At 36.4% G+C, this 20,688-nt stretch overlaps 1 protein-coding gene across 2 annotated transcripts; it reads left to right on the forward strand.

Annotated features, from left to right (window-relative positions):
• The first annotated feature begins 18,822 nt into the window (after nucleotides 1-18,822).
• LOC127118516 (serine/arginine-rich splicing factor SC35) lies at nucleotides 18,823-20,420 on the forward strand. Of its 2 annotated transcripts, none has more exons than XM_051048727.1 (4): nucleotides 18,823-19,197; nucleotides 19,491-19,559; nucleotides 19,686-19,765; nucleotides 19,835-20,420. In XM_051048727.1, the coding sequence occupies exons 1-4, from the start codon at nucleotides 19,071-19,073 to the stop codon at nucleotides 20,042-20,044; spliced, it is 486 nt and encodes a 161-aa protein (XP_050904684.1). In that variant the 5' UTR covers nucleotides 18,823-19,070; the 3' UTR covers nucleotides 20,045-20,420. The 2 variants fall into 2 exon arrangements, with proteins under 2 accessions (XP_050904684.1, XP_050904683.1); XM_051048726.1 differs by having other exon boundaries at nucleotides 18,848-19,197; nucleotides 19,659-19,765.
• The last annotated feature ends 268 nt before the right edge of the window (nucleotides 20,421-20,688 follow it).

Below are 20,688 nucleotides of genomic sequence, written 5' to 3' on the forward strand. Positions count from 1 at the left end.
TGACACACAAAGACCAAAATGTCCCTTTTAATCATTTTAATTGATAAAATTAGTTTAAAAATTAAATAAACAAAAATAAATATATGTTTTTTGTTAAATAAAAATAAATAAAACAAATAAATATTTTAATCATTTTTATTTAATATTTTTTAATTAGATAATCAAAATAAAATTGAAATGAAAATATGAATAATCCTATTTATTTCTTGTGAATGTGTTAAAAAAAGATGTGCGCAAAAATGCTCGAAAAATTAAAATAAATGCACCAAAATGATCAATGTGAAATAAACTTATTGGAAAAATACAACGTTTCTTTTAATTTTGAAATAAATATTGACCGGTTAAACAGGCTTGAGCTGATCAGAAAGTGGCCAAAAAATTAGCTGAAAAATAAATCGAGCATCCAGATTAAACTACGCGAAACGTAGATTAATAAAATTGATGTCTAGAAGCTTGATTTTAAAAAATTCGTTCACTGATTTGACGCACATCCGTTGATTAATTCAACCGGTTTGTCTGTAGATCCGAAAAAATTGTTTCGACTGATATTTTAGGCACTATGCGGTATGGAATGCATGGTATGCTATATAGACATGCAATAGCTATGATGAATGTATTGAATCAGCGATTCAGGGTCAAAATTGGGGTATGACACTATGCCTACGTATCTCGTCTGGAACGAGAATCAGAGCTGCCGTAGTTCGGCTCACGCACGCCGAAACAAAACACACACAAACACGGGCAAACATGGAACCCGAATGCCAATCGCTGGACTTACATCGGCTTCCGAACCAAACAAACACACTCAGGATACGGACAGCCAATCGCTGGGCTTACATCCATATCCTGACACACAAGAGGGTTAACAAGCAAACACACACAAAAAGAAAAAAAAGTGCCCGGAGAGACCTCGCACGGTCTCCTGCCTACGTACCTCATCTGGCATGAGGATCAGGGCGACGTAGTTCCCCTGAAAGGGAAAGAAATTCTAACCAGAAACCAAGGGAGACACACTACTAGGGAGCTGTACTCGAGCCTAGTGTTATCATGCATCATTGCCCTATGTTATGGTTTCTATCCTAACTTGCTCAACAGCAAACTAATCCTAACCAGGAAAAGCAAGCACACATGCTCAATCAAAATAAAGCAAACATTCACATAGCACACACTATATCCAGTCAAGTGAGGCTCAAACAAGGGTGGACTGCCGAGGCAAGTCATCTGTACAAGGGTGGTGTTCGCTCTTAACCCTGACATTGAGAGTCAGGGTGAAGCAGATGAAAGGTGAGTGAAGATTAGACTTCATAGCTCTTATCCCTGGCCAGGGAGAGCTTCAGACAAAGGAGCGTGGGTCCAGAAAGGAGGAACCCTTCTACGCTCAAGACTCTGACTCGACTGTACAACAGCACAAGATCTTGGGTTAATGTCCCAATGCGTCAACACAGTGGTGTGAGCAGAGGGACGACTCAACAGAATAGTGGGAGATAGATTGCATATCTCTTGGGTTCCGCCAATTGCCTCATAGAGGTCTTTACCTGCTTGGGGACAAAGTAAACAATCACAAACATCGCCTCTTAAGGAGGACTTCAGACAATTGCCTGGCTAAATAACAAGCCAGGTCTTCCAGACTACATGGAGACAAGAGAGTCTACCTCAACTGGTTTATACAACCAAGCAGCAGCGCAGCAAGTTCTTAAAGAACTAAAGCGACTATGGTACCTGGAATCAATCAAGCACAGTCAGTATACCAGACAAACCCAAAAGTAAACAGCAAATGTTAATCTGTACAGTCAAACACAAGTTAATGCACACAAGTGCAAGCCATGAGCTCAAACTCAAGCATCAAACCCTACAACACAAAGTCAATGTTAGTTTACAATAAGCAACCAAACTCAATTTACAACTTGCATTGTTCTCCTTAAGGCATTTGCAGCTCAAACCTGAAAATCCAAACCAAATGTGAGAAACAAGACCACTAGGCCAAGCCTAGGGTCCAAAGGAGGTGAAAAATTCAAAACAGCAAGTGAAAATTATCCAAAATCACAATCAAACAATTTAGAAACCAATGCAATTGGTCCCATGCTCATATCAATCACCATTATCATTTTATGCACAAAATAGCATCAAACATGCAATTTGCAACTTCAAAAGACCAAACAGAAAGATCTCAATCAAATCAATACCAAAACATTTCAATTAATTCCACAAAAATTCCAGTCTAAACAGAACACATTAAATGGATAGCATGTCAAATTTCAGCTCAATTGGACAAAAGGAAGTAGGTCAATGAAAATCAAGAAGTTCAGACATGTTCAAGCAAGCCAACACAAGGCATCAACACAAGCATCAACTTCCAAAAATCATAAATCAGTGACAATACATGATAAATGAATGGGATCAAAACCACAATGACCTATAATGTGTCTACAATGCTCATACCAAATTTCACACTCATACAATCAATGATCAGAATTTCACAAATCAAATGCCAACATGTGTCACAAAACATCACAAAATGACCAAACAGAGGGAAAAGTTCCAATCAAATAGGAAATGCCATCAATAAATCCATAAAAATTCACATGTCATCTCAACATACATATGCTCAATCATGCAAAAAATTCGCTCAATTCAAGGTTCCTAGGCAAGGCAAATAAAATCATGAAATTCATCAAGCTTGGTGTGACACAAATTGTCACACCTCTATTCAAAAATTCATATCTCAACATCCAGGGATCCAAAAAGTTCAAACTCTACATCAAAATCACCATCAAAGTGTCTAGAATATGCACAAAACATTTCATCCATTTCTTTGAAAGCATCATCATTTTATGAAAGATATGGCAAAGCATGTGCAAATGTGACACTACCAAGCAAACCCTAGGCATTTTAATTTTTTACCCGTGCACAAAAATCACAAAAATCACCATTAAATTCTACACACTACAAGGAGCATGGTGAAAAAAACCTCATAAAAATTGGACAAGAAATGAACTAGTTATGGATTTTACAAGATCATGTATCAAAATGAAATTAAAAATGAAAAAGAAATAAGAAATGAATTGAATATAATTGGAAAATGGCATGTTCGTAATTATCCAGTACGCGACCAAAACGGCGTCGCTTCTCATTAATGCGTTGGCACGCTGTGAGAGGCTGGAGGTAGCGGGAAACAGAATTCAAACCAAGGCCAGGCGAACTGAAGATCTAAGCGCGTTCTTGGAAGCGCTCTTGAACAGGAACATCCAGAAAATTCCAGAAATTGAAGAACAACAAATCTCAACCAAAATCTACAAACTCTATACCAAATGAACCGTCTCATCACGTACATCATGGATATGTAAACTATTTCTCCTAATTCTCAACATAGCAACGGGATCGATCCAAAAAAGAAATGCATATCAAACTTCAAATTCAGATTTCTCATTCAATTCTCAACCAAATCAAAAACTATAAACATCATGATAATCTACATTCAAAGACCTACAAAAGCCATATAATGATTCAAACAATCGAAGAATTCGAGCATTTACCTCTTGGAGATGGCAGAGATGAATTCTTGTGTTTCCTCGTGCAAAACTTCAAAACAGATGAAGATCAATGCTTAGGAAAGTGATTACAACCAGTAATTTACCTCAACACAGCTTCAGCTTCGAGAATCATCAAAATGCCATGGAAATGCAAGCTTTGGACAGTTGGAATTCTTCACTCTTTGGCCACGAATTCAATGAAACAGTTCTTCCTCAAGGTTTATGGAGCATGGATCCACGAAGAATGAACAAGTTTGGTGAAGAATTGTGATGAAATTGATGAAAAAAGTGTGTTGAAGTTTTGAAGAATTTGGAGGTTTTGGAGGGAAATTCTGTTATGATTCTTGGAGAATGAAATGTCATTACCAATTCTGTTATGATTAACAACTTATACTCACTCCTTAATCCACTTTGTTAATCACAATTAGCAAATTGAGTGAAATAGTGTTAATGTGGTTTTAAGTGAAAGTCCAAAAATGACCTTTTCAAATTGGCAATGTAACAGTACCATGACAGTTCCAACAAGTCATATCTGCTATTTGGAGTGTGTTGGAAGTGGTTTCATGTGCATTGGCCTTGTATTTCTCAATTTCACTATCTCACACCAAAAATTCAAAAGAATTCACTTAAAAAATGACTTTTTGCCTTGACCATTTTTGATGAATTTTGATTATGCATCATGAAAGTACATGTGAAATGGGGTTTGCTCAAAGAAAGATCACCCAAATTGGACATTCCATGTGAAAGTTATGCCACTTTGAATTTAGGCATTTTTGGAAAATGATTGGACCATAACTTGTCAACCATTCATGAGAAATTCAAGTTCTTGGACTCTTTGGAAAGGTGAGAGCAAGATCTACAACTTTCATGTTGAACAAAATTTCATTTGAAGCCTTTTTGGACATGTAATTTTGTGGTGAAAACCTTTCCATTTTTGGAAACTTTCATTACAAGTCACTTTCCATTTTTGGTAAGTTATCTCCTGACTTCATTTTCTTCATTCTTGATGTTTGAAATGTCAAATGAAACTTGTTGAGACATGAATGAAGTGTATCCAACTCTCTCCCACCTCCAAATCCATCAGTTCAAGCCCAGTTGACCACAGTTGACTTTTCTGATTGATAGATGAATTTGGCAATGCACTGATCAAGTTGAGCATCAAACTCCTGATGAAATGGCTCAAGGATGAAACCCTAGCTTCCATAAGCTCAATATAATCACATGATGATCCCCATATCCATTGTAGACCCCATCTCCTTGCCAAGCCCTGATTGGCCCAATACAACTGATTAGGGTTGACCAGTGGTCAAAACCCTAATCTCAAGGTATCTGATGAATCTCTTGAACCTATTGGATGATATGAAGACTATGATGATGATGATGTACCATTGCACCCAAGATGAAGATCAATCTCCTTGAGAATCAAGAAACCCTAATTTGACACACCAACCTTCAGATGGTTAATGATCAGTCCACTCAATCAATGAAACCCTAGCTTGCATCATGACCTCTTCATCTCCTGATCAAGACCTATGAGGATGACTTGTACAATGTAACCACATGATATGAAACATGCAATGTCTAATGACCTAAAAAAATGATATGCAATATGTTAAGCTAGTCCCAAGAGAGGAGGGCAAATTTTGAGGTGTTACACTATGATCCTTGAGGCAATGCAAATGCAATGTTATGATGCCATGAGGGATCTTAGGGTCAAAATTGGGGTCTTACACATACCCAATGGTGCATGTGTTACTTTTTATGAGCATGTGCCAATCAAAGTGGAGACTTCTAGGCTCATGCATGCAAATCTACGTGGCAGAGGTGGCAGGCTATGGAGCTAGAATTAGGGTGGCATGCATGCAAACAAATGACAAACCAATGCATATGAGAGAAATGAGAAACCGTGAAGCATATGTATAAGGTTTGAATGGAAGAAAAAATATTTTGTATTTAAATTTATCTTCCTAGGGTTGCATGATGTAGGGATATGTCACAAGTTACTCCCATTTCCAAGACATTTGACAATTATACCAACTAGTCTAAATGGAACAATTAGATAACTAATGGACATTATCCGACCACGGTCCAATTTTGTCATACTTGGAAAATTTAGAGCAAGATCTTCCGAAAAGGATCGTCTGTGGAGGCGAGTCAAAGAATCTTTAACAGGTCTTAGGAAAACATTTCTTCCATAGACAACTCATGCTTGATGGGTCGTGTACATGTACGGTTTCTTAAGACTATGTACACATCCAATTTTTGGTAGGTCTCAGGAAAGCATTTTTCCTCTACGCGGTTCATGCTTAAGGGATTGTGTAAATATTTGGTTTCTTTGTTCCTACACGACTTATGCTTAAAGGGTTTGTGTACATATCAAATTTCTTGGTAGGTCTCAAGAAAGCATTTCCCCTTGCGTGAATCATGCTTAAATGGATGTGTACATGTCCAGTTCCTTGGGTCGGGTCACCTCGAGTAGTTCATATCCTAGCCTAGACCCAAGAGATCCCATCTTGATAGATAACTCGTCCTATAAAATAAGGTCGGGTTGAGGCAAATGATGTTCTAGGTTAATCATGTTGGCCCAAGACTAATATGCAAACAATATTTGATTGAGATACGGTGGATAACACATTTAAGCCTAATTGAGAGCATTATTATGATATGTGATTTGACAATTAAGTCTGATTGTCAACACCATTAATAGATCACACATAGTATGGATAATCACATTGAATAGCCATTGATAAGCATTAGGTACAAGGCAAGTCATAAATGGTATAAAATTGGATGACCACAAGGGGAAAAGGACACATAACTCAGATAATAGATGATTCACAAGAGCATTCGACTGTAACTTTATTCACACTCGCTGATAGAGTTATCATTATTATACCTTTGCGAAAACATTTAGAACGTATTTATTATATTTATATAGTTTAAAGACTCTATAAGAAAATATACTAGTTTACAGACTACATAGAAAAATTAAGGAAATAAGTTCATGATTTAGGGTATGTTTTGATTGATGGAATGTGATGAAATTGAGAAAAATGGAATGATATGGAACAATTTTACATTGTTTGGATCAATTAAAATCGGATGGCGGAATTGAGTGGTATGAGTTCCTTTCCATTTCAACACTTACCATCATATTTCTTCCCCTCCTATTTTGGACGGAACAAAGAATTTGTCTTGCTCCACCCTAAAACACCCAAACGATGGAATGGTATATTCATTCCGCTCCACTCCATTCCACTTCATTCTATTCTACTCATTTTCATTTTGCTTCGTTCATTTCAAGATATCAAAATGTAGCCTAGGATGTGTTTGGATTGATGGTATGTGATAGAATGAAATAAAATTGAATGGTAAATAATGAAATTCCATAGTTTGAATTTAGGCTTAATGCATCATTTGGTATTTTAACTTAATTTAATATTTCACTTTAGTCCCTTATTTAATAAACATTCATTTTAAGTCCCTTAAATGTTATTTTGTTAGTCACAACAGTCATGTCCATTGAATTTGAAGGAGAATTGCCATCCAAGGCGCAGCAGAATTTAAAAATTTCTCAATTTAGTGATCCTTACGAGTGGGCATGATCAGTGATAGAATCGTTACCTCTTGTGGCGATCACGAACGTTGAACGATGACAACGTCTCTACTCAGTCCACACGAACGGATTCCTTCAATCACAGTGCTAGCTGGTACGAATTAAGGCTTTGAGTGAGAGAGAGAGGGAAACGAAATTCCAAGTCTTCACTTGAGTGTTAGTCTGAGTGACAATGCTTCTACCCAAGGGGTTCTATTTATAGAACCGCTTGTGTGGGCTTCAAGCTAAAAGGCCCACTTAAGTGTATTTTTGCCCATATCTCATAATATGCCAAAATCACTTAAGTATTTGGTACCTTACCATATTTCGTCTTCCACTTAAGTGCACCATACCTTACGGTGTTCCTTAGTTACTCTATTTCTCATTAATCCGTCCTTTGTGTGTGACCCTGTAGGTTTTCGTGACGTTGACAATTATATTAAATCACGCATTTAACATAATAAACAGTGAGCGGTATCTAGCAACACATCACTGCTACCCAAGACACGAAAATGTCATGTGATCTGACAAAACCTCCTGTGATAATGATTATGCGTATAATTACCCCTTTGCCCTTATGTCTATATTGAACAAAAGGTATAGACCGTGTCATCCTTGTCCAGTTCAATATTGGGCCCATAGACATTTATCCTGTTACGCAGGATGGGCAAATTCCATCTAGGACACTCATGTCCCTCAGCATGCTTTGTGGAGTACCCATCAACTGTCTTTATGGTTATCCAGTTACAGACAACGTTTGATCAACAATAAAGCACTCGACTCTACATCTAGGATCCATAGTGGTTTCAGGTCGAAGAGTGGTATACACCATTATCACCATGAGAATAACTTATGACACTTTGCATAACTTTCTATATAGTATTCTCATAGCGGGTTAATCCGGTATAAATATTACTCATAATATTCATACCTATGTTTAAGACTTGATAACTCTTTATCCATGATCCATGAGATGTGATCATCAGTCTACAAACATAATAGTCTTAATGCTTTAATGTTATCCCACTTCACAATAAAGCTCGACTACAGATACTTTAAGAATAATGTCCTTATGTTTAATATGGTCTCATGATCAAGTCACACTTGATGCATTAAACGGACTAGCTATTCTAGGGACTTTATTAAATAACCGTAATAAATAAAAAGCCTTTTATTATTAATAAATAATTCGATACAAGTACCAAAAGTGGCTTACACCAACAATCTCCCACTAGAACTAGAGCCAATCAGGCATACCCCTTATCCCCATTGATCTAGTATGGCCATCATGCTTCTGCTGTGCAAGAGGCTTTGTTAGTGGGTCATCAATATTGTCAAGTGTAGGTACTCTACATATTTTCACATCTCCTCTATCTATTATCTCTTGAATGAGATTATAACGCCTGAGTATGTGCTTGGATCGTTGGTGAGATCTAGGCTCCTTAGCTTGTGCGATAGCACCATTGTTATCACAATAGAGACCAATGGGATCCACAATGCTAGGGACTACGCCAAGTTCTCTAATGAACTTTTTGATCCAAACAGCTTCCTTTGCTGCACTTGAGGCAGCAATATACTCGGCCTCGGTTATAGAATCAACAACTGTATCTTGCTTTGAACTTTTCCAGCTCACAACGCCATCGTTCAAGCAAAACACATAACCAGATTACGATCTAAAGTCATCCTTATCTGTCTGGAAGCTGGCATCGGTGTAACCAATTACAACCAACTCTTCCTGACCTCCATATATCAAGAATGAGTCCTTAGTCCTTCTCAAGTACTTAAGGATATTCTTGACAACTACCCAATGGGCATCACCAGGATCAGATTGGTACCTACTCGTTGCACTTAAAGCATACGAGACATCTGGTCGAGTACATAACATGGCATACATGATAGATCCTATTGCAGATGCATATGGACTCTTATTCATGCGATCCCTTTCTTCCTTAGTTGAAGGGGATTATGTTTTTGATAGACACATGCCATGTTGCATAGGTATGAATCCTTTCTTGGAATCATGCATATTAAAGCGTCTCAGCACTTTGTCTATGTATGTACTCTGACTTAGGCCAAGCAGTTTTTGTGATCTATCTCTATAGATTCTGATTCCTAATATATAGGTTGCTTCACCTAGGTCCTTCATAGAAAAGCATTTCCCCAACCAAGTTTTTACTTGTTGCAGGGTAGGGACATCGTTTCCAATGAGCAATATGTCATCTACATATAATACCAGGAAAACGATCATGCTCCCACTAACCTTCTTGTAGACACAAGGCTCATCTTCGTTCTTGATGAATCCATATTGTTTTACCATAGATTGATCTTTGTAGCTTACATATCTTTTGGGCTTCTTCTGGTTTGTCAAATCCTTCAGGCTGTGTCATGTACACATCCTCAAGAAGATTCCCATTAAGGAAAGCAGTTTTGACATCCATCTGCCATATTTCATAATCATGATATGCAGCGATAGCAAGTAAAATCCGAACAGATTTAAGCATTGCAACTGGTAAAAAGGTTTCATCATAGTCAACCCCATGAATTTGTTTATATCCTTTTGCAACCAGTCTTGCTTTATAGGTATGTACCTTACCATCCATGTCAGTCTTCTTTTTGAAGACCCACTTGCATCCTATAAGATCAACTCCTACAGGAGGCTCTACCAAGGTCCAAACTTGGTTCGTGTACATGGAATCTATTTCGGATTTCATGGCTTCTAGCCACTTCTTAGACTCGGGACCAGTTATGGCCTCTTGGTAGGTCACAGGCTCATCTTGATCCATGAGTAATACATCACCTTGATCTGTTATGAGATATCCATATCTCTCAGGTAGGTGACGTATCCTTCCTGACCTACGCTGGTCTTGTTCTACTTGAGCAGGTTGCTCTTCCACAACCACTTGTGTTTCCTGCTCTAATTCCTCCATAGGTGTATCGATGCTTTGTGATTCTTGAATTTCTTCAAGCTCTACTTTCCTCCCACTGGTTCCTTTGGAAATAAAATCCTTTTCTAGGAAAACTCCAGTTCGAGCGACAAACACTTTGCCCTCAGAAGGATTGTAGAAGTAATACCCTCTTGTTTCTTTAGGATACTCCACAAATAAGCATTTGTCAGATTTGGGCTCAAGCTTAGTTGAAATTTGTCGTTTCACATGAACTTCGCAACCCCAAATCTTCATGTAAGATATATGTGGTTTCTTACCACTCCATATCTCATATGGTGTCTTCTCAACCTTTTTGGATGGAACACGGTTAAGTGTGTAAGCTGCTGTCAATAGCGCATGTCCCCAAAAGGAGTTTGGAAGATCGGTGTGACTCATCATGGATCGGACCATGTCTAACAGGGTTCGATTTCTTCTCTCAGACACACCATTCCATTGGGGTGTTCCAGGAGGAGTGAGTTGGGATAGGATCCCACACTCTTTCAGATGGTCATTAAACTCTAGGCTTAAATATTCGCCACCTCGATCTGATCGAAGAGTTTTAATATTCTTACCTAGTTGGTTTTGTACTTCATTCTTGAATTCCTTGAACTTTTCAAAGGACTCTGATTTGTGTTTCATTAAATACACATAACCATATCTACTGAAATCATCAGTAAATGTGATGAAGTATTGAAAACCTCCTCTGGCTGGTATGTTCAGTGGTCCACATACATCAGTATGTATGAGGGCCAAAAGATTATTAGCTCTTTCACCTTTTCCTGTAAATGGAGACTTTGTCATCTTTCCAATTAAACAAGATCTACATGTCTCATATGATTCATAATCAAAAGAGTCCAAGAGTCCATCTTTATGGAGTTTGGAAATGCGTTTCTCATTTATGTGGCCTAATCGACAATGCCAAAGGTAAGTTGGATTTTACTCATTAGGTTTCATCCTTTTAGTATTAATGTTATAAATAGGCATTTCAAGATCAAGGACATATAGTCCATTGTTCATTTGTGTAGTAGCATAGAATATATCATTCAAATAAATTGAGCAACAATTGTTCTTTATTATAAATGAAAAACCAAACTTGTCCAAACAAGAAACGAAAGTAATATTCCTGCTAATTGCAGGTACATAATAACAGTTCTCTAACTGAATTATTAAACCACTAGGTAAAGTCAATACATAAGTTCCTACGGCTAAGGCAACAACCTTTGCTCCATTGCCAACTCGTAGGTCAACTTCACCTTTTGCCAATTTTCTACTCCCTTTTAGTCCTTGCACATTTGTACAAATGTGAGAACCACATCCAGTATCTAATACCCATGATGTAGAAGTAGACAAATTAATTTCAATAACAAAAATACCTGAAGTTGGAGTCTCTACTCCATTCTTCCTATCTTCCAGGTACTTTTGGCAGTTCCTTTTCCAGTGTCCGGTCTTACCGTAATGGAAGCAGGTGCCTTCTTTTTCTATGCCTCCACTAGGCTTTAAAGCAACACTAGTGGGTTTAGGTTTGGCAACTTCCTTGCCTTTCCCTTTATCATGTTTGAGGACAATCCTCAGGTTTCGGTACCAATCCAGGAAATTTGTCCCAGACAATTTTTCCTTGTCAAGGTTTGATCGCAATATGTTGTTAGAGGTGTTTGTTGTCATGGTAATCTACATAAGGATTAATGAAAATATAAGTATCATTGACATATTTAATTAGGCCTTTAATTAAATATGCTCCCACTATTTTACTCAAAACAAATGACCATCATCACTTGATTCGGAAAATCCTGTTGGAAGATTTTCTAGTGGGTTGAGATCCATATTTCACTTCGTTCTAAGTCCGCGTAAGCGGATTACACAAAACTAGGTTATTTAGGTAGGAACTCCTTCTAATTGCATCTCATACAACTCTCAAAAATTTCAGTTGGGTGAATAACTCCTTATTCCAATCCATCATATGGATCATTCCTAACTCTTACTTCTAAACATATATATAATCTTATTATAATTTGTTTAGTTAAGTTTGACCCATTGTTTTAACAGTTGGATATTACAATTATCCCATCGCACCTTACTAATATAGAACATGCACCTCACGTAGGCGAAACCTACATTATCCATTACTAGTCTTGATGAGTGTTAAAACTTGGAAAGCATAAACTTAATATTTAATTTGAGGGAATTGCAATTTTTCTGATCTCACCGGCTTGTTTATCATATAAACCGTCTCTCACATGCATCAACATACATACATACATAATGAAACAGTTATGGCCCCTAGCGCAATTGTTCTTCCAAGCCAATGAGAGAACCTAAGCTAACCTAACAACGATCTAAGCTTCTCCAAGCAAGATCTTCAAGGTTGTCCTCCTTTGGCACTGACTTCTTTGCTTTCTTCATATCATTACATTACATAAAAGAAACTCGTTTTACATACGAGGGAGTGAGATGAGAAAAGAAGTTACATTTGGGAGATTAAGAGAGAGGCACGACACGCATGTCGTATTTTAAACCCAAAGCAGAATAAAGGAAAACTAAGGCCATAACCGATCACCACAAGACAATAATAAACACTTTAATATTATTAATTCCTTTCATTAATTAAAATCAAATTAAATCTCGACGACCGATCACCATATTTTAATGAACAATTCATTTAAAATCGATGTCGCTTTTCGCATCAACACTTGATACTTTTAAAGCACTGAGTTAGCCGAACGGGTGAATTTTGCCTTGCGTTAACCGGTTAACCATATGCATTAACCGGTTAACAGTGTTTGAAATCTGTTTAAAATTGTTTTCTGCCTTGCGTTAACCGGTTAACCAAATGCGTTAACCGGTTAACACTGTTTGAAATTCTCTTGGAAAACTGTTTTCCGTCTTGCGTTAACCGGTTAACCAAATGCGTTAACCGGTTAACACTGTTTGAAAACCTTAAAAAATTTATTTCGTATTGCATTAACCGGTTAACCAAATGCGTTAACCGGTTAACATTGTTCCAAAAAGTGTTTAGAAAGCACAACTCTTGTGCAGTCAAACCCCAATCGCATAACTCTCTGACAACACAACCCTTGTGCCGTCACTAACCCTGATGCACCAATTTCAGACCGTCAAACACATCTCGATTGTTGATTCAGTATAATTGATCAACACGTCATTGCTTCACCATACTAATGTCGGATCAAGAAACAAATGACCATTGATCGCTCAAAGGAAAACAACCATTGAGTGTTTGAATGAACGAAACGAGAACACTATATCATATATAATGTATTTTGCATCAGGATTACATATATCATATATATGACTTGATCGATCTCAATTTAATCTTTGATTCATTCTGTCTTTAATCATATTAATACAGAACAAAAACAGTTATCAGATTCATGGTTTCGTAAGTGGCTCTGATACCACTGAAGGAGAATTGCCATCCAAGGCACAGCGGAATTTAAAAATTTCTCCATTTAGTGATCCTTACGAATGGGCATGATCAGTGATAGAATCATTACCTCTTATGGCAATCACGAACGTTGAACGATGACAACGTCTCTACTCAGTCCACACGAACGGATTTCTTCAATCACAGTGCTAGCTGGTATGAATGAAGGCTTTGAGTGAGAGAGAGAGAGGGAAACGAAATTCCAAGTCTTCACTTGAGTGTTAGTCTGAGTGACAATGCTTCTACCCAAGGGGTTCTATTTATAGAACCACTTGTGTGGGCTTCAAGCTAAAAGGCCCACTTAAGTGTATTTTTGCCCATATCTCATAATATGCCAAAATCACTTAAGTATTTGGTACCTTACCATATTTCGTCTTCCACTTAAGTGCACCGTACCTTACGGTGTTCCTTAGTTACTCTATTTCTCATCAATCCGTCCTTTGTGTGTGACCCTGTAGGTTTTCGTGACGTTGGCAATTATATTAAATCACGCATTTAACATAATAAACAGTGAGCGGTATCTAGCAACACATCACTGCTACCCAAGACACGAAAATGTCATGTGATCTGACAAAACCTCCTGTGATAATGATTATGTGTATAATTACCCCTTTGCCCTTATGTCTATATTGAACAAAAGGTATAGACCGTGTCATCCTTGTCCAGTTCAATATTGGGCCCATAGACATTTATCCTGTTACGCAGGATGGGCAAATTCCATCTAGGACACTCATGTCCCTCATCATGCTTTGTGGAGTACCCATCAACTATCTTTATGGTTATCCAATTACGGACAATGTTGGATCAGCAATAAAGCACTCGACTCTACATCTAGGATCCATAGTGGTTTCAGGTCGAAGAGTGGTATACACCATTATCACCATGAGAATAACTTATGACACTTTGCATAACTTTCTATATAGTATTCTCATAGCGGGTCAATCCGGTATAAATATTACTCTTAATATTCATACCTATGTTTAAGACTTGATAACTCTTTATCCATGATCCATGAGATGTGATCATCCGTCTACAAACATAATAGTCTTAATGCTTTAATGTTATCCCACTTCACAATAAAGCTCGACTACAGATACTTTAAGAATAATGTCCTTATGTTTAATGTGGTCTCATGATCAAGTCACACTTGATGCATTAAACGGACTAGCTATTCTAGGAACTTTATTAAACAACCGTAATAAAGAAAAAGCCTTTTATTATTAATAAATAATTCGATACAAGTACCAAAAGTATTGGCCTCTAGGGCTTACACCAACAGAATTTTGTCAAATTCTATCAAGTTATGTATGTGTGGTAGTCTAACTGTTTCTACATTAGATGACATGGAATTATTTTATTTTATATTAATTTAAAATTTAAAATTTAAAATTTTAAAATAAAATAAGTCGAAACATATAATGTATGAAGCAATTTCTTCTCTCTCTTCCTCAAACCCTAGCCCCCACCTCTCTCACTTCTTCCTCTCTATCATTCTAAAACTTGATTTTGTTGACTTTTTCAACAACCAACATTTTCGTGAGACTGGTTGCGTACTAGTTTTATGAGACTTAGATCTAACATTTTTGTTTTCGTTTTCAGATCTCAGAGCTATTTTAGATCTCAGAGCAATGCCTAACTTCGTTTTCATTTTCAATGTTATATGTTGATTCAATGGCAGGTTTAATTTTTTTTGGATTTTTGGATTTTCTTTGTTGGAAAAAAATCAATCTTTTTTAGATTTGAAATCATGGGTTTTTTGTTGTTTTGTGATTGTAGAGCTTAAAAGGATGATGGATCATGTAGGTTTTACCCTTTTTTCAGGTAATTTACTTATAAAAAATTGTTTATATGCAAGTTTTACCCTTTTTCACTATATGGTCTAATAACCTTTGAAAATGATGACCAGGAAGGCGTGACTATTGAAATAGCAGAAGTTGTTGATGGGGTTTTGAAAGGGGAACTTGCTGCTACCACAGTCAAACTGAAAAATTAATGAAATCAGTTTGTTAACATTTGGTTTCATAGTCATCACAAGAACCTTTAAAAGTTAACTATTATGACTATAAGTTGGAAAATACTAACTAATAAATTATGGGTAGCCTCATAATTGTGGGTAACCTGTTACTTTTTTCTCCTTCTTGTCTTTGATGTTTCAGCCAAAGATGTATGACATATTCTTGTCACATCTCTATTCTTCTCTATTATGGGAAGACAGTCGTGCAAAGTTCATGTCACATCTCTATTCTTCTCTTCAAAAGCTAGTATTTATGCTTTCAGAGACGATGATGAGATTCAACGAGGAAATCAAATCTCAATCTCACTTTTGCGAGCAATTGAACACTCTAGATCAACAACCTCGGTGAATGGATCCACAAAGAATAATTGAAGAAGAGACCTCTTGGGTTTGTACTAATAGATTCCAAATTATTTGATTCATTTTCTTATTTTCCCTTTATAATTATTTGTGATACTTTAAAGTTCTTAAGCCTGGGTGGTGGAATAATATGCGTGTCCTTTGAAAAAATAATTTTCGCTTAAAAATTGTCATACATTTTTTCTTTTAAATTTATGCATGAAACTGGTATGTAATTCACCCACTTGATAGATGCATATATTGGAAAATGCTCATACACAATTAATTTTACACCTTATTAATGATTCATATTTTAAAGGAATGAAAGTGCAAATGTCATATTGTTGAAAATGTCTCCCATTACCTAGATTTGGATAAAGTTATTTGTTACTGAACATCCAATAGGTGTAGAATCCCACGTGGAAACAGTGAATAAACTACTAAAGATCCAAAAACCGAAAGATGTTTTATTTTTGGGGGTCAAAGCTCTATCTCCTTGTAAGTGATAAGTGGTCTTTGCATCATTATTTCTAGTCATTCTATCTTAGTATTTTATCTCATTTTGTCTATTTTAATTTAAATTACCGTGTTTTATGCTTTGGTTTGTGCATCCTTACTATTTTCAGGGTCGAATGAGCATCTAAGACAAAGAGAGATCAAAGAAAAGAAAAACAAAACAAAACAGAAAAAGACGAATTTTCTCCATGGTAAAACCAGGGGGCTGCTATGGGTTGTAGCATCCAGAAACCCTAGGCACCCCCTTACTCTTCTACCCATACAAAAGTTAGAGACCTGCTATGGTCATCCTTAGTACCTGCTACCGGCTGTAGCAGGGAGGCGAGAGAAAGTTGACTTGTTTCCACATTTAGAACGATTCTCTTTTATTGTGGCTCTTAGGCAATATTTGATATGTTGCAAATTTGAATAATAGTTGTTTAACCAAGGATATTGTGCACTTTATATTTCTCTCTATAAAACTCATAGCCTGTTATGAGCTAAGGACCCTAATTTTAAATTCATAACATTTCTACGTATTATTTGTCATCTTTTTCTCTATAACTCAAATCTCCAAGGGAGCGATTATGGATCAAAGTTTAATTATAAATCATGTTTTCTTTTTTTCATTCTCCTCCAATTATTCATCTATTGTGATTGTTTGATATGAGTTTGATAATGATTACCAATTTGATCATGTTTGCCCTCACTATAAGTGAGTAGTTCATTAGGGACTATGGGTTATGAAGATTATTTTATGACCTCTCGTATGATCTGTTAATGTCAATTGTGATAATTTTAACTTAAAATTATTTTGTAATATGAGTTAATGCATTCCAACTCCGTTATGAAAGTAAGTGGTTCTTGGGTATCAACCATAGTTTGAAAGGATATGCATCGATACCGGAGCACAAATTTTTTACAACCTAGTCCAAAACAGCGAAAACACTTGGATGAATTTGAGGAAACATATAGCAGAGTAAAAGTAACGAATCGACAAAGAATAATTCGGCCGTGCGAAAGCAGACGAATTATTCGTCGTCGATAGGGTAATGCATTGGCGAAAGCATATATTGCCCATATTTATATATTTTCTATAATTTATGTGGATCATGTGATTGTGTTAGAGTATGAACTGTAACCCCAGGTCATGTTTTCCTCCCAATTGAAATTTAAGTGATTTTTCAAATAATTATTTTTCATTTAATTGCTTTTTCTATTAAGCTGTTTACCAAAATCCATAGTTTCGATTTCTCTAGATATACACTGATAGGATAAAATTCGATGCTTAAATCATTGGTCTTTGTGGTTCTATATCTATTTATTACTTTGCACAACCGTGCACTTGCGGTTGCATCAAGTTTTTGGCATCATTGTCGGGTACCAATTTCGTTTAATATTAAAATTATGTTTGATCATCGTATAGACTAGAGCTTACTTTTTTGTTTATCTTATTGTAATTGCTTGTTGTTGTTCTCGCTGCCAGGGACCAATTACGTTTTGGGCATACAGAGAGAGATTGTCAAATAATTCTCACGGAAAGATCCACATAAGAAAATGTAAACTTTGTGAACAATAACCAAATGAACAATCCATATTCCAACACCTATAATTCGGGGTGGCGTGATCACCCAAACTTCTCTTATAGGAGCAACAACCCCCAATAAGCCATGGGACCTTCGGGTTTCCAAAATGCTACACCAACTGAGCTTAGGAAATATAACCTTGAACTTTCGATGGAAAATTTCGTGTTGACACAAACCCGTCAAAACGACGAGTTTAGAAATCAGAACCTTCTCACCAATGAGGCGCTTAGGAAATTAAACACCAAGGTTGATAATGTTGTCACTCATACCAAAATGTTGGAGACTCAAATCTCCCAAGTAGCACAACAACAAACTGCTTCTTTCGTCCCTCCCAGATCACTTTCGGGGCATCCCGAACAAAATTCTAAAGGACATTTGAAGGTCGTGACAATCTGTAGTGGTAAGCAAGTGGTAATTCTAGTTAGAGAGAGGTAAATATTGAAGAGAATGTGCCAACATCACCCAAAAAGGAGGTCATTGAAGAGGTTGAGAAGGAGACACCTTATTTTATTCCTCCTCCTTATAAATCTATTGTTCATTTCTCACAAAGGCTTGTGAATGCCAAAATGGAGACTCAATTCAAAAAGGTCGTGGAACTTCTAAAAAAGATCCACCTGAATATGCCTTTCACCGAGACACTAACTCAAATCTCCTCATATGCCAAATTCTTAAAAAAGATATTTTTCAATAAAAGAAAGCTAGAAAACCATAAAATTGAAGCTATAACCCTTGATGTTTCTCAATCTCTTGTCATATAGATATCATGGACTTTTGTCTTATAGATATCATGGACTTTGAGAGGGAGCTAGGTGATTTAGAAGCTAATGTTATAAAGAAGTCTTGAATTTAAAATTAAATCTATTTCATGAAATATATAATGAAACATGATAAAATCTATTTCATTAAATTCTTCCTCTTTTTTATTACTATTTGATTTAGAGTGTTTGCAATAGAAATTTTTTAATCAAATATCCATGGAGTAAAATCCATATTTCATTCTAGGTAAAATATTTATTTCATCCTACTCTTGATTCATTCTTAACAGTCAAAATCAATCAGCCTAAGTTATAGATTCAAAACTGGAAAAGGTTAGGGTCGTTACATTCGAGACGAAGACGATGAGTTTGGTTCGATTCTGAAGTGTTTAGATGGAGACGAGCATCCTAGGGTTGGCTTCTTTCCCTTGCTACACAACACCAAACCGTTCTCTTCCAAAGCTTCGGATACTATCTATGCGACATCAATATCCCCTTGCAAGCAAAATCGTTGTTAAAAGTAACGCCCCTTTCTCTCTCACCTTCACTTCTCTTTAAGGCTTATCTAGTTTGCCAAACTGATGTAACAGATTCATTCAATTTTGTTGTTGAATGATTTTGGAGTTGTAAACCCTAGGGAATATCGAATTGTTCTGCTGTTTTGTAATTGCAAAATTCTTCAAATTCCCCAAGCAAAAAGCTCTAACCTTTAAAATTTTCTTGAAATTTTAGAGGCCTTTTATGCCAGTTTTATGTTGTCTTATGTACTTACCATGTTTTTATAAAGTTCTACTTGCTCTTATTTGGAGACAGATTTACCTTACTTTACTCGTGAGAATACTTTGCAAACGGAATTTTCTAATTTTGGCAAGATAGCTGAAGGTATGTGCCTGACTTTTTTTCTTCTTCATATTTCGTTACAACGTAGGACTTAAGTAATGTAGGTAACTTATTTTAGTACTTATTTAATGTATGCTGCAGTTAATATGGTAAAAGATGCGATCACAGGAAGATCGAAGGGATTTGCTTTTATTCAATACACAAGTCAGGACGATGCCATGCTTGCACTAGAAAACATGGATCAAAAGGTTCATATTTTGTCTTTTGATTATCAACATTGATAGCTGAATGAGTCTCTTATTAATGTTTGCCTACAGAATTTTCACGGCCGGACAATCTCTGTAAATCTTGTAAAACTTGATCCTTATGAATTGTGTGAACCCCCGCCAAGGGCCACAGGGCCACCAAAGAAGTGTAATTTACCAAAACCAAGGGCCTCAGGGTCACCAAAGAAGTGTAATTTACCGGAACCAAGGAAGTGGAATTTACCTAAAGAGTATGTAGAAGATGTAGATTGCTGGTACTGATCAAATTTCAAATTTATAAAGCTGTAGAAGAGACAATGATGGAACAAGTATATCAAGTTATTGAAGGATTGCTATAGGCTTGATGAAACATCAAGTTTTAGAGTGTGTTTAAAACAGCGGTGACAGTTTCATTGATGTGCATTGTGTTTGATTAGCAGTGGACGACGACGACGACCTATAACACGGAAGCAAACACACTATTTGTAATGTTGGTTTGTACATATTGATCTTTCACGTCTTTTTGTCTGTCAGTTTGGCACAATAAAAGGTGTTCTTTGAAGCCAATTTTCAGGGTAATTAACTTTGATATATTTCTATACTTCCTGCAACATTGCATTTCAATGTACATACAGGTAATGCTGATTTAGATTTAGCAGTTTTTGAGTGTCTACTAACTACACATTTTTTAAAAGCTTTATTATGGAGAATTGTGGGAGTAGTAAGTATTATCGTTGATTGTCATTTGCGACCAAAAATTTTATAGTGATTTGAGAAATTCCTTCCATAGAATCCATGGCATATTTGATTTTATTGGCAATCTTAAGTCCCTATAATATTTCATTTATAGTTAGTTATATTTATCTACCTCAAACTATTTGTCAATGAAGATATCACTTATTCACTTTCCTCAACACTATCATCAT

The sequence above is a fragment of the Lathyrus oleraceus genome, chromosome 2 (assembly GCF_024323335.1).
Source record: "Lathyrus oleraceus cultivar Zhongwan6 chromosome 2, CAAS_Psat_ZW6_1.0, whole genome shotgun sequence".
In the NCBI taxonomy this organism is placed as follows: domain Eukaryota; kingdom Viridiplantae; phylum Streptophyta; class Magnoliopsida; order Fabales; family Fabaceae; genus Lathyrus; species Lathyrus oleraceus.

Bases quoted from the DNA above. Each gene is read 5' to 3' on its own strand.
- LOC127118516 (XM_051048726.1), top strand. From the start codon at position 19,071: ATGGAGACGAGCATCCTAGGGTTGGCTTCTTTCCCTTGCTACACAACA. The intron at 19,198-19,490 runs GTAACGCCCCTT...ATTTGGAGACAG, and splicing joins AAGCAAAATCGTTGTTAAAA to ATTTACCTTACTTTACTCGT. The intron at 19,560-19,658 runs GTATGTGCCTGA...TGTATGCTGCAG, and splicing joins TTTTGGCAAGATAGCTGAAG to TTAATATGGTAAAAGATGCG.